The sequence below is a fragment of the Oryzias latipes genome, chromosome 10 (genome assembly GCF_053564925.1).
Source record: "Oryzias latipes strain Hd-rR chromosome 10, Olatipes_Hd-rR_3.1".
Classification (NCBI taxonomy): Eukaryota; Metazoa; Chordata; class Actinopteri; order Beloniformes; family Adrianichthyidae; genus Oryzias; species Oryzias latipes.
This window is the reverse complement of record NC_136246.1, coordinates 13,723,964-13,741,441: the sequence shown is the minus strand read 5'-3', so window position 1 is coordinate 13,741,441 and position 17,478 is coordinate 13,723,964. Positions and strand designations below refer to the sequence as shown.

Genomic DNA, 17,478 nt, shown 5'->3' with positions numbered 1-17,478 from the left:
CAGTTTCCCCAGATTAAAGAAAAAAAGGAAATAAAAAAGACAAGACAACTAAAAAGAAAAAAAAAACAATAAAAAAAACAAAACAATAATGCAAACACATGGATGCACAATCCAGTGTCTTCATTCTCCGGTCCTAAGTCCAGATAAATGCAGAGGGTTGTTTTTGTGAGATATCTTTGGTTACAACCCTAGCTGATGGTAAAGTTAAAGAAAACTTTTCAATATAAGAAGTTTAAAATATTTTTTAAATACATTTTAGCTATTTTAAAGTGTTCAAGTAAAAAAATGTTTAAATTCTTTAATAACATTTGTGAAATCAAAATATATGCATTTCCTCCCTATATTTTGATATTTTTTTAGAATAAAAGTTCTTTTCAAAATAGTCTTAAAAGTGTTATTTCAAAATAAAAGTCCATACTTGTAAAGCTATTAAAATACATATCTGTGAAGAACAAAAGAGAAAAAAACTAGTCCTCAATATAATTTTAACTGAAAAATTCTCATTCTCTGCTGGCGTCTCACCTGCACCCAATGAAGAAGCCCTGCATGACTGTCCCAAGCCCTGCCTTGCCTTCAAAAACAGTCAGTCTCAGTCAGCCTCAGTTAACTGAAAAAAGGCGGTAGATACATCTGTAAAAGCCCTGAAAACCAAGCGGAAATTCAGGAGCAGATGTCACCCTCTTCGGCTTCAGAACTGTGGGACAAACTTTGCCTGGTGATGGTCCTCTGCCTGAACCTTCACAGATATGCAGTCCAGGTTGCTAGTTGGGAGACAGCGAGATGGCTGAACCTATCAAGTCTGTCTCAGAAGGAGAACCATTCAATCACGGCACATTGTTACCATGGATGCCTTGTTGATAGGCTGGGGAGCCAAACACAAAGGCATGGCGGTAAATGGCTCATGAAGCTAACCCATGCAGTCAGTCCATATAAACTGCCTGGAGCTGCTATGTTGCTGGCACTGAACCACTTTCTGCCCCTTTTGAGAGGGGAGCATGTTAGAACCGACAATACCACCGTGGTGGTAAATATCAATAAGCAGGGGGGCTACGCTCACGGCGTCTGCCTCAGACCGATAGTTTCGAGCAACTCTTCTCTGCTGTCACTGAGATCCATCCATGTTCTAGGTTTAATGAACCACGGGGCAGATCTAATGTCCATCCTCATTCAGGTCATACGGCGCTATGGGCCTGGCCTGTGACAGGTTAAATATGACTGCCATTGGTCTCTTATAAAACATTGTGGACACAATTAACCTGCTGACAAAGGTCTAGCTTTCTCCACCACCATGGTGTACTTGGCCGCTATCTCAGCTTGCCATTTTGGTTTTGGAAAGAATGGCGGCCCCCACTTGTGGGATAATTTATGAAGGGAGTGCATCTGTTTCAGCCGGAGTCAAAGAACCTGGTTGCTCCCTGGGATTGACGTTTGGTGCTTGAAACGTTGACATGTTTACTTTTTAGGCCTCTGCAGCAGGTCGATCTTAAGGCGCTCTCCTGAAAGACTGTTTTGCTGACGGCACTGGTTTCTGCAAAACGTGTGAGTGATATTCACACGTTGTCATTTAACCTGTCATGTCTGCAGTTTTGCAGGGGGGATCTTAGAGTTTTATGGAACCGTAATCCCGCCTTTGGACCCAAGGATTTCAACCCATCTGTTTCGAGTCGTCCTCTCGAACTGTCAGCCTTTTATCGGCCGCCTTTTGCCTCTTCTGAGCATGAGCACCTTCATGCACTCTGCCCTGTCCGAGCCCTGTGCATTTATGCGGAAACAACAGCTGACTCACATAAGTCAGGGCAGTTTTTTTGTGTTGTGGGCTTCACCGCACAAGGGAAAACCTCTCACAAAACCAAGATTGTCCCTTTGGATTGTGGAAGCTATTATCGTAGCTTATAATGACAGGGGATTGGAACCCCTATGGAGTCATTCCATGCGTGAGATGGCCTCTTCTTGGGTGCTCTTTCACAGAATTTTAGTGGATGACACATGTGAGGCTGTCAGTTGGACATCACCCCATACTTTTACCAGATTCTATAAACCAGACATACCAACTGCACCACCTCTCTCTCATGCAGTATTTATTAGGTGTGGCTTCCGTGACATAAGGCTGGGTATTCAAATATCATCCATTGGTGTGGTCCAGCAATTCTCAGTCCTGTAACCCTGCCTGTTATCAGATAAACCGTTTCCCCCCCCTAAATTGAAAGACAATGATTGGAGAAGAACCTTTTTTTTTGTTTCCTAACCAAAGGAAAATTTGATCTCACATGTATCATATTCTTTTGAAAGCAGGAAATCTACATCTAAATAAATTGTTTTTTTACCAGCCAAAGTAGCATATATTTGTTGAAAAGGTGACATAGTCTTGTATGGTACAACAATGTCCTCAAATGAGGAGTGTGGAGTGAGTGGTTCACCCCTGTGCTTGTATGGACATTTGTTGTTGGCTCTGCGTGAAGCTGCTGAGGTCGATGGTGATGCGTCTGGAAAAGCTCTGGTTGTGGCTCCTAGCTTGTTTCATGTCAGCAACCAGGATGTGGGGATGAATGTTACAGGTGGAATGTCTGCTCAGGTTTCATCTGTTCTACTGTAGGACAAGGAGGTCACTTGGATTAAAAGACGCTTGGTGTTTTTTATTCTTCCTTGAGTTTTGTTTTATATAAACTATAAATTGTTCAAATTTCTTTTGTTGAAAAGCACAAGTGTGAGTTTTCTGGGACCTTGACTTTTGCCTTGTTCTCTGTTGGCTAAATACCTAAAACTCTTGTACATGAAGACTCTGGGCCTTCATCATCTTAGCTTTGACTGAGCCCATAATCAAAGGTTTCTGAGCTTTTAAGCTTTTATCATCCATACGTTATTCCTCCTGGAAACACACGGCTGCGCTGTCACTGATTGTTACCAAGGAGCAGCTAATGTAAAGACTTTAGCAGAGTTCTAATATTTCATGCAGAAGGTCGTTCATCTGTGGCTGAGACTTCATGTTCTCTGTCGTAACCCTACACTTGCACGTTCTCATGTTCCTCCTCGTTTTCTTTCTGCTCATGAGTTCCTGTTAGCAGGTTTCTGTAGCTGCTGCTTAAACACACTTTAGGTCCTGCTGCGTTTTTTGGGGACTAAATTCAGCTGACGACTCTTTTTAGTCACAACAGGATAGAACAGTGCCTTAGACAAAGGTTTAGTAATGTGTCGTCTATAAAGCATGCCCTTACCTCGACCTTGACAATCAGTCTGCTCCAGCAGGAACTCTGTGAATATGAATATTCCTTTGAAAGATTTGGTGATAACCCCATGTCACAATGACAATTGTACAGTAAATATATCTGAAGAGATGATCCAGACTGTTAAACAATAAAGTGTTGAAAATGAAGATGCTTTTATGTCCATTACTCTGAAGAATTCTGTGTTTTTGTCAAACGAGTGATTTATTTTTCAGCATCAATGTTAAAGCAGTTCAGACATTCAAAGATGAAACCGATTACTCATAAAAGATCTTATGAAAAAGCAGCAGCCGGCTTTGAAGAACAAAAGAAGTAACAACGAGAAAGAAATTATGAATGCACTGAAGCTCAGACCACAAAACTGCACAGCACAGAAAAGATTTAACTGCTCTGATTCCTAAAAAGATCATCCTGCTCTACTGTCAAAGGGGAAAGCTACTGCATCGGTGGACTTTACCAGTGGAGAAGTTTGACCAAAACTCTCCACTTCTGTTCTAATTTAGCTTTTTTTCTTTCCTTTATTGATCTGCAAAAAGGGTCACTTTGGTTGTAACTCCACCGTGAACACCCATGCTCGCTCGTGGAGTTCACAGCTTCTTGGCGCAGTCGGAGCAGTAGATGTGGTCTTGGTTGAAGACGAAGCGCTTGTTGGCCAGCGACAGGGAGCACTTCTTACAGTTGAAGCAGTACTCGTGCCAGGAGTACTGCTCGTAGTTCACCACGTTGGTGCCATGACCAAACCCTGCAGAGACAGTTTCTGTTTGATCAGTGTGGTCAGTTGCACCTGCTGGGTTTGCTGTGATTTTAGGCCATTGACTGTATAAAAGAGCTGGATAGAATGACCCCTCCCCCCTTATAGAAGTCCCATAGACTTCTATAAAGAAATAGACAGCTAGGACATTCTATTTGTCAAAAACACAGTTCTTGCTCTGCTACATTTTTTAACATGTTCTTGATAATCCTACATTTATCATGAGATTTTTTCTGTAACTATTTAAGTTATAAACTGACCGATCAGACTCTTCAATGAAAGTTTATAGTGCCACAATGTTCAAAACATTTGACAGATTCTCCGGAGCCTGCTTTCAAGTCATAGGGGTGTGGACTCCCAAGAAGTTCCTGATTGATGAGAGTGGTTGCCATAGACACGTCAACTCAGACTGACTTGGACCAATCATTGCTTTCTGAGATCGTCCGTATTGGGATAAAATGACAACCAAATTAACTTGAAAATGTTGGAGCCAGAAGGAAACTATTTTCTATGGATGATGTCACACTGTCTCCGCCCATTTCTCATATTACAGTTAGGCCCGGGATTATCCAAGAACTCTTGTAACCAATTAAAAGCCGGTTTTATGTTGCTTGATTTGAACTAAATTCAAAGACTAAAAGTGAATTTCTGACATTTTTTAAATCATTACTGTGGTATCACATATTTCAATGTTTGGAATAAAGTTAGAATTCTTTCTATTGAAACTATTTCACAAACTGCTTTGGTAACATTTATTACCTTTGAAACAAATCTCCATCTTTACAAAGTAAATAAAATATAGGTTCTACAGCTTGAGAATCATAAGCAAAACCATTTGAAAGAGTCTTGCAACTTTTTAGTCTTGTGCTCCTTTGGTGAAAGAAGATTTAAGGCTGCAAAAAATGCAGATGAGTTTATGGGGAAGCCATTGTTGTTGTTTATTTTTGAAACAGACATTAAAAACGATATCCTCCATTCATGGTTCATCCCTTTTCTAGTTTCTTTTCCTGCCTCCTATAAACATTTGAAACAAGGTAAAGGCTGAGTTAATTTAGGTGAAATTGGACTGACCTGTGATTGGGTTCTTGCAGCCGTGGCACTTCTTGGCCACGTCAGTTTTATAGCAATCCACACAGTAAACGTGATTCTCATGGGAAGTGAAGCGACTTCCTGCCAGAGGTTTACGGCAGGTCTGGCACACAAAACACTCGGAGTGCCATGGCTGGTCCTGGTAGCTGATCCCACCAGAAGTGATTGCCTTAACAAAGGACCATGAAGATGCATTGATTATATCTGCTAAAGTCTTGGTGGGGGCCCTATTTTCTTTCTTTAACAGCAAATTATATAAAAGAACTTGCACAGTGATACGCTCAGCATCTTTACCTGCTTGCAGTGAAAGCATTTCTTTGCAAACTTCTTGTCATGGCAGGGAACACAGAAGATGTCGTCTCCTTTGGCTAGAAAGCTCTGAGTGCGGATCGGCTGCTTGCATTCAAAGCAGGTGAAGCATTCCTCGTGCCACAACTTGTTCTTGTACTCCACATTCTGGGAGCCTGAAAGAAAACAACAATGCAGTAAAATCAATAAAAATTCCTTTTCAGCTCAAATAATGTTGAGATGTACTGGTTAAAAATCCTTCTAATGTACTGGTTAAAAATCCTTCTAATGTACTGGTTAAAAATCCTTCTAATCAACCCTGTTCACAGTTTGTGATCCTTTAAGTTCATGACTGGAAAAGTTTGCTTAAGAAGAGCCACACAATTCAAAGTTCAGTCCAAAGAAACACAGATCTTTTAAAGTCCTAACATCCAGCTCACCTGGCATCACCACCTTGTAGCAGCCCTGACAGCGGTTCCCATCCTCCCTCGAGCTACATTTGCCACACATTATCTTGCCGTCATCACGAGCGCTGAAGGGCTCACTGGCCAGCGGCTTATAGCACTTAGCACAGCGGAAGCAGTCCTCATGCCAGTAGCGGTTCTTATGGTGCAACTCCTGGCAAAAAAAAGAAGAGGTACAGGGTAAGTGCAGATGCTCTTAGAAGTTTTGTTGTGTTTTTTGTAAGACATTTTAATTTGTGAACCTTGCAGACCCTGAGCTCCTCCTTTTAAATGGTCTTTTCCAAGAACCACATCAACCGCAAGATTGTAAAATTATTTTACAATTATGTCAGATATAAGCATTCATATTTGTGTTTTATTTCTTTCTATGATTACAGCTAAATAAATAACATTTTCACGAGTTAATATGATGATGAAATTGTTTTGACAGAGGAAAAAAAAAAAGAACTGCAGCCAGAACTTTAGGCAGAACCACTACAAGGTTGGAAATCCCCACGGCGCTTGCCAACATTATACTCAGCATTACAGATATCCCAATCCCTGTCCAGCTGAGTATAATCAACATGCGCTGCCACGGGCCAGTTTCTATCAGGAAAACTACAATTTAAAGAAGAATCTTGTCCATCAGGACTCGGTCATCTCCAAGCTCAAAGACCAAATCATAAAAATGAACCAATTTTAAAAGAAACTATGAAAAGGAATAACACACAGAAAAGGGAAAATAACAATAATAATATTGATCCCCTCGGTGAACCACCACGTTATCATGGTGGAAGGGTTTGAGGGCTGGAGTGACCTGGAGAGCTAAGCTGTCTGTGACTGACGGCCATGATGGGTTCTCCTATGGCAGACAGCACCTTGGTGACGAGTGAGACTAAGAGCGGTTCAAAACCCCCTTATGAGCCAGTAACTACACGGTTTGAATATGTCAAATCAAAATGAAATGTTAAAAAATGAAACAAAACCGGAAAAGGTATTACAGGGACATTACTGAATGGACGATTATTTTCTTATTGCGTTTCATTTTTTAGGATTTAATTTTGATTTCTGGTTTATTAATTTTCTTTTCGGAAAAATTTTCCTTTTATTTTGTTTATTTTTTTTTTGGAATTGTGTTTTGGGGCCACAATACTATCCAATCCCTGCACAACCAGAGCAGGAGCACAGTTTGCATAGCCGGCAATAAGACGGACCTGTTCCTGGTGCGTGTTGGACTCCAGCAGGCCTACGCTTTGTCACTGGTTATGTTCAAAATTTTCATGAAGGCACAGCCAGGGGCCGTAATTTTCTTTCCTCTGCTTTAGGAGATGATATTGTCCTGTAAGCTCCTTCTGAGAAGGAATTCTAGCATGTGTTGGAGCAGTTAGGCCCACTTTGAAGTGACTGGGAAGAGGGTCAGCATCGACAAGTCTGAGGATGTGGTTCTTGACCAGAGAAAAGAAGTAACATTTTTAGACTATTAAAATCCTTTATTTATTTATTCCATTTATTCATTTAGTCCATTTTATATAAGAATTCTGGTTGTGCTCATTGACCTCAAACTGATGTGTGGCTCAAAAATCTGTCAAATATTTTAGCCAGGCTTTGATAAACTATGAAACAGCATCACTCAATGGATTGTTGGAGCATTAGGGCTATCAGGGCCCTAAATGAGTTGAGTAATACATACTGTGCTTCAACAAAATTATGTGAAAAGTTGAGTGCATTGTTTTGTATTTTACGAGTAACAAATGAAAAATGTTGAGTTATAGTGAATGAGTTGAATTAAATTAGACCTACACTGCAAAGGCCTGTTGTTGCAGATAAAAACAAAGTTTGATGAAAACTTTCCTTCAACCCATCAGTCTAATCACTGGTCTCTTGGCCCCTCTAGACATTCTGGGTAATGTAGTCATATAACATTACCTGGCTGATTTGTTTCACTTAACACACCCTATCACCCAGTGTACCTATGAACCTGCTAGGTGAGGGAGTTTAAATATCTTGGGGTTTGTTTACAAGTGAGGGAAGATCAGAGTGTGAGAAGCACAAGCAGATTGGTGGGCATCCGCTGTCATGCGGTTGTTGTGTCGGTTTGTTGTGGTGAAGAAGGAGTTGAGTCACAATTTACCTGTCGATCTTTGTTTCAATTCTCACCCATGATCATGAGCTCTGGGTCATGACCGAAAGAATGAGGTTCCAGATAAAAGTGGCTGAAATTAGTTTCCTCCGCACATTGGTTGGATGCTCCCTTAGAGAAAGGGTGAGGAGCTTGGTCATCGGAGAGAGCTCAGCTCCTTTACATTGAGGGGGACCCTCGTTCCCCCCAAAAAACAACCGGGAACCATATCTCAAGTGTTCCCAATAATTTATTATAGGCATAGAAATCCCGGTGGTGCAGGATCATTTTTTAAAAAGGTACTTTTTCTATCAGAAAACCTTTAATTTTTGTTTTATACTTCAAATCCAATCAGGATTCCAAAACTTTCAATTTGTAAGAGACTTAAATGTGCAACCACAGGTATTTTGGAAATGTTGATGCTTCAGACACCTTGGTTGTTGATCCACTTTTTCCTCCACCAAAACATGAATATAAAAGGAAACTCTGGGCTCTCACCTTGGCGTCGGCACCAATGGGGCGCTTGCACTCTGCACAGGTGTTGGCACAGAGCTTATCAAAGCATTTGGTGCAAACGTGCTTCTCATCCTTCTTCACGTACTTCTTCCCGTGCAGGTTGTCACGGCAATAGTAACAGTCAAAGCGATCAGTCATGGTGGAGGTGACGTAACTCCTGGGACCTGCGGAAAAACCGAGAGAGGTCATTCATCTTCTCTGCTGTTCCTTCAAGGCATCAGATGAGGGCACTGTTGCCTTTTCTGACAGTCCTGAGAGGAGCATGTAGGTGACTGAGACTGGAATGTCAAAGTCTGCACCTTGAAAATTGAAAACAATGAAAAAGGATGTTTTATCCAAATGTTATTATTTCAGCCAAGGTATCAAAACTATAGGGTCAATATTGCAGAGCATGTTTTTCCATAGTCTTTTTAAGAGACACTATGTGGCTCTAGCAACAGCATACCAAACTGATGAGAGAGGTGTGAGTGAGATGGAGCAGCAGCCCGCAGATGTCCACTCTGACCTGCAGACCTTTATCCGGCTCAGGAAAGCTGAGCTCACACCTTTTAACCTCCAGTGTATTGGCATTTTTTTTATAGATCTTTTAAACAAATATTAGCTGTAATTAGAAATACATATGTATATTTGTAATACATTTATATTCAGGTCAGGTTCTGAAACGGCACACTATAAGAACGACACAAACATAATTTCAATCCATTAGTAAATATGGAGACAATAGAAAGGATGACATCCTAGTTACCATAGGAGCAGCACAAATGTTTTTGAAACAGGACTACAGCTATTTTAGTGTGATGTGGTAAACAGGCATGCGAACAAAGTGAGCCTCCCTAAGTGTTCTGTATGTCCCTGTGTGTGGATTGATAAATGGGACAGTGTTTGGAGTGAGGAAGTAATGCGCAGCTGTGCACCGAGGATAAAGAGAGGATCGAGACCACATGCAGAACCCACCCAGTCCAACCCTGTTTTGCACATCACACAGCTTTGTTTTGGAGCCCAGTTGACCCAGAGAACTATTTCAAATGTGAATTCTATTTAAAGAAACCACCCCTAAATGGGGGATAAATGTAGAGGCATGCAGAGGACTGCCGGGACTATGGAACCATTGTGCCCCCCTCCTGACAAAGGTCCAGAACTTTAATCTTGCTCCCAGTGAAGCAGCTGCCTGCTGTTAAACCACAACTGTGGTTTCTGCAGGGATATGTCCTCTGAAGTATGGAAGGTCACAGTGGGACTTGTTTCTAAGTGTTAAAAGTGGATAACAAACAAAAGATTGGCTCCTTATCAACATATTTTTGTGATCATGTGCAATAAAACATCTTTTAAACATTTTTAAAAGCTGCAATGAAAAGCAAAAGTATGACCAAGAGAGATAGGTGAGGGTCTTTTTCATGTTTGATATATATGTATATATGAATTCCACCCTTAGATAACTATTGAAGCCATATATGTGTGTGTGTGTATATATATATATATATATATATATATATATATATATATATATATATATATATATATATATAAAATCGTGTTAAACATTGAAATGCATAGAAAAAAACAAATAAAAAAGTTATGAAGAGGCATTTTCATTATAATTTCAATGAAAAACACAAATCTTATTGAAAGAATTTTTCCTTAGTATTAGTTCCTATATTTCCTTTGTTGTTTGCATTTGCAAACTCCTTTGAGTTTTTAAAATAATCTTTAATTCTTGGAATACCGTCATGGTCACAAACATACCATAGTTGTTTCTTACCACAGAACTTTACTCAGTGCAGGTAGGTACACTAACAGACACACTAAGATAAACACAACGGCAGAAACAATCAACAAAGAAATTGTGATTAAAAAAAAGCTAGTGAAAAACTGTGGTCTGTTTCATGAAGGTGGAAACCTCACAAAAGAATATTGAAAATGAAGCAGTACTTCTATAAGCCCACTAAATTGTAGATTGGGTGGATAAGCCAATTGTAGTAAAAATAACACAACAATAATAAATTATTATAATGAAAAACTTAAAGAACCTTTATTTTTTTTCTTCTACCAACAAAGGGAGACCTTAAAATGCATCTTATTCCCTTTTAAAATCACTTCCTGAAAATGCTTTTTGGAAGCTTGTTAGTTCAACAAATCCACCTAAAGGGCTGCTGGAAATTGTTATTGTTTGAAATAATTTTACCTGAGTGCCTGTAGAAGGTCATGTTTGATTCCGAGTGAGTCAAAAAATGAAGGAGAAAAAGAGGTGTTCGATCAGGGACCGCAGCATCCAAGACAAGTCAGAGACCACATCATCAAGGCCTGTTTATACCCCTCTGTGACCCAAACAAACCCTGACCCCACGCCCAAATCCACCCTGAACCCTTCCAATCCTTTTTAGGACATGCATTAGAGAAGTGATTGGGTAAAGGGAGAGGGTGATTCAGGGGGAAAGATTAGGTGATACAGATTGGATTCCACTGAGGTAACATCAGTGGTTAAAGCAGGAGGAAATAGTCTGTAGGACAGGACATCAAATGCTGCCAGTGCATCAATGTGAGGGGCTTTGATGAACCCTTCGGGGCATGTTCACAAGCTGAAGTATCTTTAGGTCTTTAAATGACTCTTTAGTGTGACCATTCCAATTTTACTAATATTTAATTATTTTCCTTCAAATTTTAAAAGGCTGAATTTGCAAAGACTCACCTACATCTGCAACAAGTAGAAGTTAAAAGAGTCAGTCAGAGCTGCGCCACAAAATATTCAACACATTTCTAACTTAAAAACGAATTCCACCCTTAGAAAATTGTTGAAGCCATAATGTGTGTGGATCATCATAAAAAATATTTTTAGTTTGGTTTTGACGGTCCAAATTCAAGGTTGAGGACATAAACAATGAAGACAAAAATTGCTGCCATGTGGTCATTTGAGCAATAGACCCCTGCAAGTAAATGAGAAAAAAATAATAAAGTAATGTTTGTGTGGTCAGGCTGGGTTTATAAAAGGGCATCTGGATGTGATAAAACATGTTTGATCAGGTCCATTATTACAGAACACAACATTACATTTGCTCTCTTTTAATCATCGGTCACTAAACGAATGAAAACCCACACAGACTAATTAATGTGCAGTGTGGCGCCACTTCTCTGAGCCAACAAAAGCCTCCTGAGGAGATGATCTGCTTTGCTGCATTAGAAAAATTTCCCAGACTTCCACTCACTATTTGCATTGTTACATTTCCTTTCACGGTCCGCATAGTTTCATTTTAATGCAGAAACCCTTTTTCTATTCTGTTCAAAGTTTTAAAATCTCTCCCATCATGCATCTGTTTGTCTTTTTTTTAGTAAGACATTGACGGATCTTGGAAACTGATGATAGAAAGGCTTAAGCTTTTTCAGAATCACGCAGATCTTTTGCCCTTAACTTTTCCCTGAATCATCAAGATGTACCCCACAATTCAGCAACGCTACAGTAAAATCTAAAAGATATGAAATGACCTTACTTCCTGTCAAATTGGATACACATAAGTATAAAACATTTGCTACAAGTGTTTTGCATAAAAAATTTTACTTTTTAAATTGAAAATAAAAAAAGTAAATGTATAATATCAACTTTACAATTATCCATAAAAAAGTAAACATGAAGGGCATTATAGGAATTTTTTTTAATTTTTTTTTACGTAAAATAAAAACATTTTTAATTTACATTAACAATGCAAATATAAAGGTGCTAAAAGACCAAGCAAAAACACAGAAAACAAATCAGATCTTTTAATTTATGTACAAATATATAAAAAGAAAAAACACAATGCTTCTATAGAAATTCTTATAGCAAATATGTAACTCAAGTGGGACAGAAGTCCTGATACACAATACAATATTCACATGCACAGCAGAAGATTAATGCTAATTTCAATAAGTAATATCAAGAACTGCATAGAATTAGAAGCACAAAAAGAAAATAATTGTATCTCCGAATTTAATTTTTTTTAAATTTATTACTATGTGACAACATGAGATCAGATAACTGAGGATGATGAGAATAAACATCATTAATACCTAGCAACAAAAGGCCTCATCCATCAGACAGCAGTCTTGTTTTGTCGACATAACCTTTTAGCCTGTGTCTCTCCTGCAAATCTGGTTAGTGGGCAGAAAGGCTGAAGCCATGGTATCTCTGTGAGGCAACAATGACTCATCAAGCACACCCACACACACAAAGCTGCGCCACAGTTTGGACATAAGGTCAGGATCTGGCTAAAAAGGCCAGACACAGCCAGGTTGCTTTGGTGTTGACAAACGCTAGAAGGGAGAAATCATGCAGAGGCACTCCTAAATGAGTGGTGCAATTCACACAATGTAGATGGAGGCCTTCATAAAGGTTGTTGTGCACGTCAACTCCCACAGTTCCAAACTGACTCAAGTCTCCGACTCAGACAGTTAGTTTTTCTGCTTGTGAGGAGAACTGAGCTTCAAAGATGAAGGATGTGAGTTTCTTCTCCGTATAAAAAGCCATGCTGGTCTTTTAATCATACACTCAAATGGCAGCAAAGGGCAGCAGATGTTGTTTCACTTTATCCTGTCCTCAGCGGGACAAAGGGTGGCACTTGAGTGCACAGTTATGTCCTCATTAACCAGTCAGAGCATAACTGCTTCATCAGAAATATTTCTTTAAAGGCAAATAAAAAAGAAAACTGTAAAATCTAAAAACAAAAAGCTCAGTTTTTCTTTGGCTGGAGAGTACAAACAAGCAGCTTTACCTATTTAGGTCTCAAGTTCAGAGCACTGCTGCATTCAATCCATCAACTTCAGCTGTGCATGGGCCACACCCTGTTTCCCTCTCTGCTTCATTCCCGTCAATAACATGCAAAGGGGTTAGACTTTTCTTTGCAAAAACACGTCCCAGACGGGATTTACTGCCAAATACGGCAGCTGTCTTGGTGCTGTTGGTGACACCACAGATTACAGAATAGAAAAATAGACTTGATAAATGCATCATGACGAATTACAGTTTGATAAAAAGATTTGTGCAGACATTTTTATTTAAAAGGTAGTGAATCGTACACATTTCTAGGACTTAAGTCTTAACAAATATTTTTCTTCACTGGTTTGCAGTTGGAATACAAAAGCTCAAAATCTAAGTCTGAAGTGAATGTAAGTGTGTCTTTGCACCTGTTGCTTCTTTAAATTCTCTGTATTGACCTATTTTGGGAGGTTTTGTGAAAGGGTGTAGTGAGTCCTCGATAGCAGGAAATCTCACACTGTGGTAAGCCTAGTGGGTCCACAGGAGTGTAGTAGAGCAGCACACAACTGAGTTATTGTCTTGGAAACCGATAAAATTCACCAGAGAGCATTTTTAGCTCCTTGGAAGAATTAACAACACAACTTCTTGGTTTCATCAGAGTTGTAGCTGCAGTAGTTGCTTTCGTAAAGGTTTTTAAAGACCCTCTCCAATGAGAATCGTGTGTTTTGGTGTTTTTAACATGTTTCTGTAGCATTTTTCTGATGAGGGAGGACACATATGAAGAAAATTAAGATTAAAATTGCCTTACTGGGCATTTCATTATTCAAATAGTTGTGAATCAGGAGCAGATGAAAAAATGCTGTTGGCAAAAGTTTGAAGATGCAGTAGGTGCTACAGTCAGTGGGTAACCAGCTCCTTGCTCCGCTCCATTCTGATGCATCCACCTGTAGACGACTAGATCCATATACATGGTTGTTTTCCTCATCGGAGCTGGTATCTGGATCAAACCTACAGCTGGATAGCTACCGTATTGCTCACCATTTTTGTTGCACCGGTAATATTAGTTTGGGGTTGTGAGGGGCTGTAAGGTAAAGGGAGAGAGTGTAAATAAATGGATGATAAGAAGTGGGGGCAGGATTATTCAATGCCAACAATCCCACCCATAACAATTTCTGTTGATCTACTGACACGCTGCAGAAATTATGTCCTAGAGAACAACACAGGTTTTTGAAATTTTGCCTAAAAACAGCATACCGCATCATGATTAATAATTAATCATAATTAAAGGATCAATGGGAACGCATTTATAATAGATCAAAAGAGGATTGGAGTTAGCTAAGCAGCAGTGGATGCAGTTTATTTTACCCAAATAACAAATGTATCTGCTAACGTTTTCTTTGTTTGTGCTCCATTGGGGAGTTTTGCGAACAAAACTCATCAAGAAGCTGTAACCAAGCTGGTTCTTAACTCACATGGGCATTTTGACTGGGACGGGTGCAGATCAGATTGTGTTTTAACAAGAATTGTAAGCATAAATGTATGGTTCATGAAAGTACGGGGTTGTTAGAACAAAAGCAAAAAAAAAAAAAGCTACTCCAAATATGGCTGTTATCCTACATTTTAGAAGTAATTTCCTTAAAATAAAATAAACTTCCAAAGTTCACAAAGTAGAAACAGTTCCCTTGAGGCAGAATGATTTATGAACCCTGTCTTAGTGTCTTTCAGTGAAAAGCCAGCTAGCACAGACGTCCTATCTAGTCATATTTAATCATCAACCAGGATGGCGCGATAAAAAGCAGAGCCACAAAAAAACTTGTTTTAGTTCACTATACACACAAGCTTTTTAAACCAACAAAGCATTTATTGTGGCATAAAGGTATACATATTTAAGATAAGAGAACCTTAAAGCAGCATGATTAAGTCTTTTTAAAGTGGTTTATATAGTGCTGCAGGAAGCCCTTTGAATTAATTGCTGAAAGTTTATTAGTTACACAACTAAGCACCAAAGTTTGATGACTTTCGAAGAATGAAGTCAACTCACAGAAGCACAAATAGCCCCAGAAAATAAAGCGTGGTCTGCAGGTCTCTTCAATGACATCATGGTTTGGCAGCTGCTCAAACACCACGGGAGAACATGTATGTTTTTGCAGTTTGGAGCCAAGCATGACACAGTCGGGCTCTGCCCTTCCTCCTCCAGACCAACACATATCCATGCATGAAAAGATGGACCACGAAGTTATGGCACAATTCATTTAACTCCAAAACTGATCATACACATGTTTACAAATTAATCTATCACAGTCAGCCACGCAAATCTACTCAAGGGACACAAAAACAGCCTCCAATGCCAAACAAAAAAACACCAAAAAAATCCTGAAATATTGGAACTCTTCTTTTCTCTTCCAGTCTTGCTTTATGTCATGAAGCTAGACAATGTTCTGAATAACCACTTAAAGTTAAAAAGACACTGACTGCATCAAAACACATACATCCATGGAAAACGGAATGTATAGATGTTGGCTGGCATTTAAAGGTTAAACTTCTGCCCAAATAAATGTATTAAGAAAATAAAGCACTAAAGTTATTTTTATCTTAACTGTACAGAAATGTTTTGGTTTTTAGCAAAATTAGCTTGTATAATTATCTTGCACGACAAAGAATTGTATCCTCCTCACTCTTTTGTTTGATGCATGCAGCAGGGCTGTTTCTGGACTCACCTCTGAAGTGCACAGATGATCAGATGAGCGTCCGTCTCTGTGAGCGTGTGCTGGCTCTGACTGAGAGCTGCAAATGTGATCCGGCAGTGCAGCTTTAAGACAGGAGGAGACAGAGAGAAGGAGGAAGAAAAAAAAAATTGGGAAAGCATGCAGGACATGGGCGAAACCTCTTTCACTTCTCATAAACAATGACCTCAACCAGGAATTTGGAGTCGTCTCTTTGAAAGTTCTCATTGGTTCTGAACTTGTGTGGAAAATATTGCAAATTTTCAAGCACCAATGAGCGTTGAAACCAAAGATTTGTGCAGATCTGATGTATGGACATGACCTTTCTACTGTTTAGAAAAGATGAAGGAAGTTGCTGGACTTTTTTTTTGTCTCTCTTCAGTTCTCGCCTTACTAATTTCCTTTTTAGGTAAAGAATAACTGTTTAATTAGTTTGACCCTGCAGGTTAAACCAACAAATTCAAAAACAATTACAGGTTTATAAAGAAAATGCTCTAGATTTGTTTCTGGTTCTAAAAATGGGGACCAGCTTTTACACCACCTCTTCTGTCCTCAAAGTCTGTTAATACATGTCAGCGGTAGTAAAACATTAACTGTCAATTAAATGGGTCTGTTTCCTTCAAACATAGGATAATCACCAAACAGCGTTATGAAGCCTCAGTCAGCCTCAAACTAAAACTTCACATTCGTTCAGGGCAGAATTCAACTCTGCAAAAAAAATTTTTTTGAAAAAAAGAAAGGAAAATCAGAGGAATTTGCAATTAGAGAAGAAAACTTGGAGCTAACTTTCAGAAAGGCCATTTCCTCCCGTCATCTGTAATTTGTGTGCTGACATTCTTCAGCACTTGAGGGAGTTGTGTCCTTATTAGGAGCATGTTACCTGATATTTGGCACAATTCACTCACAAGAGCATTGAAGGCTGTTGGTTCAGACTGTGTCTGGATTTCACACTCGCACCACCTACGTTTCATACATGACAGCAAGTGTTTTATGGATTCCACAGTACTCTGGTCATTTGTATTTTAATCAATTAATTAAATTAAATAAAAAAACAAAACATTTTGGTGGATGCTATAAACACTAATAAAAATGGTAAGCATCCTTCCTTTGCCACACTTTTTCTACAAATGGAGTAAATTGTAAAAGCTAATTCACAATAATGTGAGCCTTCAAAATAAAGAATTATGCTTCCCAAATAGTTTTTCTATTTAAAAAAATGAATAAAAAAACTTTTACATGTGCGGTCGACCTTTGATCCGAAGCTCACAGGTTTGGTTCCCATCTTACACGCCCATGTCGACCCAGAGGTTACAGTTTGGCACCAGTGTTTGACAGTGGAGCTGCCATCAGTGTGTGAATGTGTGCGTGTGAATGGAATGGTTACTGTAAAGCTTTTTGGGCTTTCCGAGTAGGTAGGAAAGTGCTATATAGGTATACAGCATTTCCCATTTGTTGTAATCTGCTAATGGTTGCATCATGGGTATTCTGACATTGAATCTTACTCTGAATGTGATCACACAGGTTAAAGAAGAGATCTTCAACATTTTAAAGCTTCAGAGATTCAGAATCCTTCTCTATGTTTTACTTTATAAAGAGAATCTTTGTA

At 39.2% G+C, this 17,478-nt stretch overlaps 1 protein-coding gene across 2 annotated transcripts; it reads right to left on the bottom strand.

Moving 5' to 3' along the window:
- Positions 1-3,399: 3,399 nt before the first annotated feature.
- On the bottom strand, positions 3,400-16,045 carry fhl1a (four and a half LIM domains 1a). 2 transcript variants are annotated; one of them, XM_078953977.1, is made up of 7 exons: positions 15,867-15,919; positions 10,610-14,230; positions 8,410-8,591; positions 5,790-5,967; positions 5,356-5,525; positions 5,044-5,230; positions 3,400-3,963 (listed from the first exon to the last, which is right to left on the bottom strand). In XM_078953977.1, the coding sequence occupies exons 2-7, from the start codon at positions 10,629-10,631 to the stop codon at positions 3,809-3,811; spliced, it is 894 nt and encodes a 297-aa protein (XP_078810103.1). In that variant the 5' UTR covers positions 10,632-14,230; positions 15,867-15,919; the 3' UTR covers positions 3,400-3,808. The 2 variants fall into 2 exon arrangements, with proteins under 2 accessions (XP_078810103.1, XP_004073155.1); XM_004073107.5 differs by lacking the exon at positions 10,610-14,230 and having other exon boundaries at positions 15,867-16,045.
- Between the last annotated feature and the right edge of the window lie 1,433 nt (positions 16,046-17,478).

Excerpts from the sequence above, each read along its gene's own strand:
- fhl1a (XM_078953977.1), bottom strand. The coding sequence starts at position 10,631 with ATGACCTTCTACAGGCACTCAG. Across the intron at positions 8,592-10,609 it reads GACCTTCTACAGGCACTCAG|GTCCCAGGAGTTACGTCACC; the intron begins GTAAAATTATTT and ends GTTTTTCCGCAG. Across the intron at positions 3,964-5,043 it reads CTGCAAGAACCCAATCACAG|GGTTTGGTCATGGCACCAAC; the intron begins GTCAGTCCAATT and ends CTGTCTCTGCAG.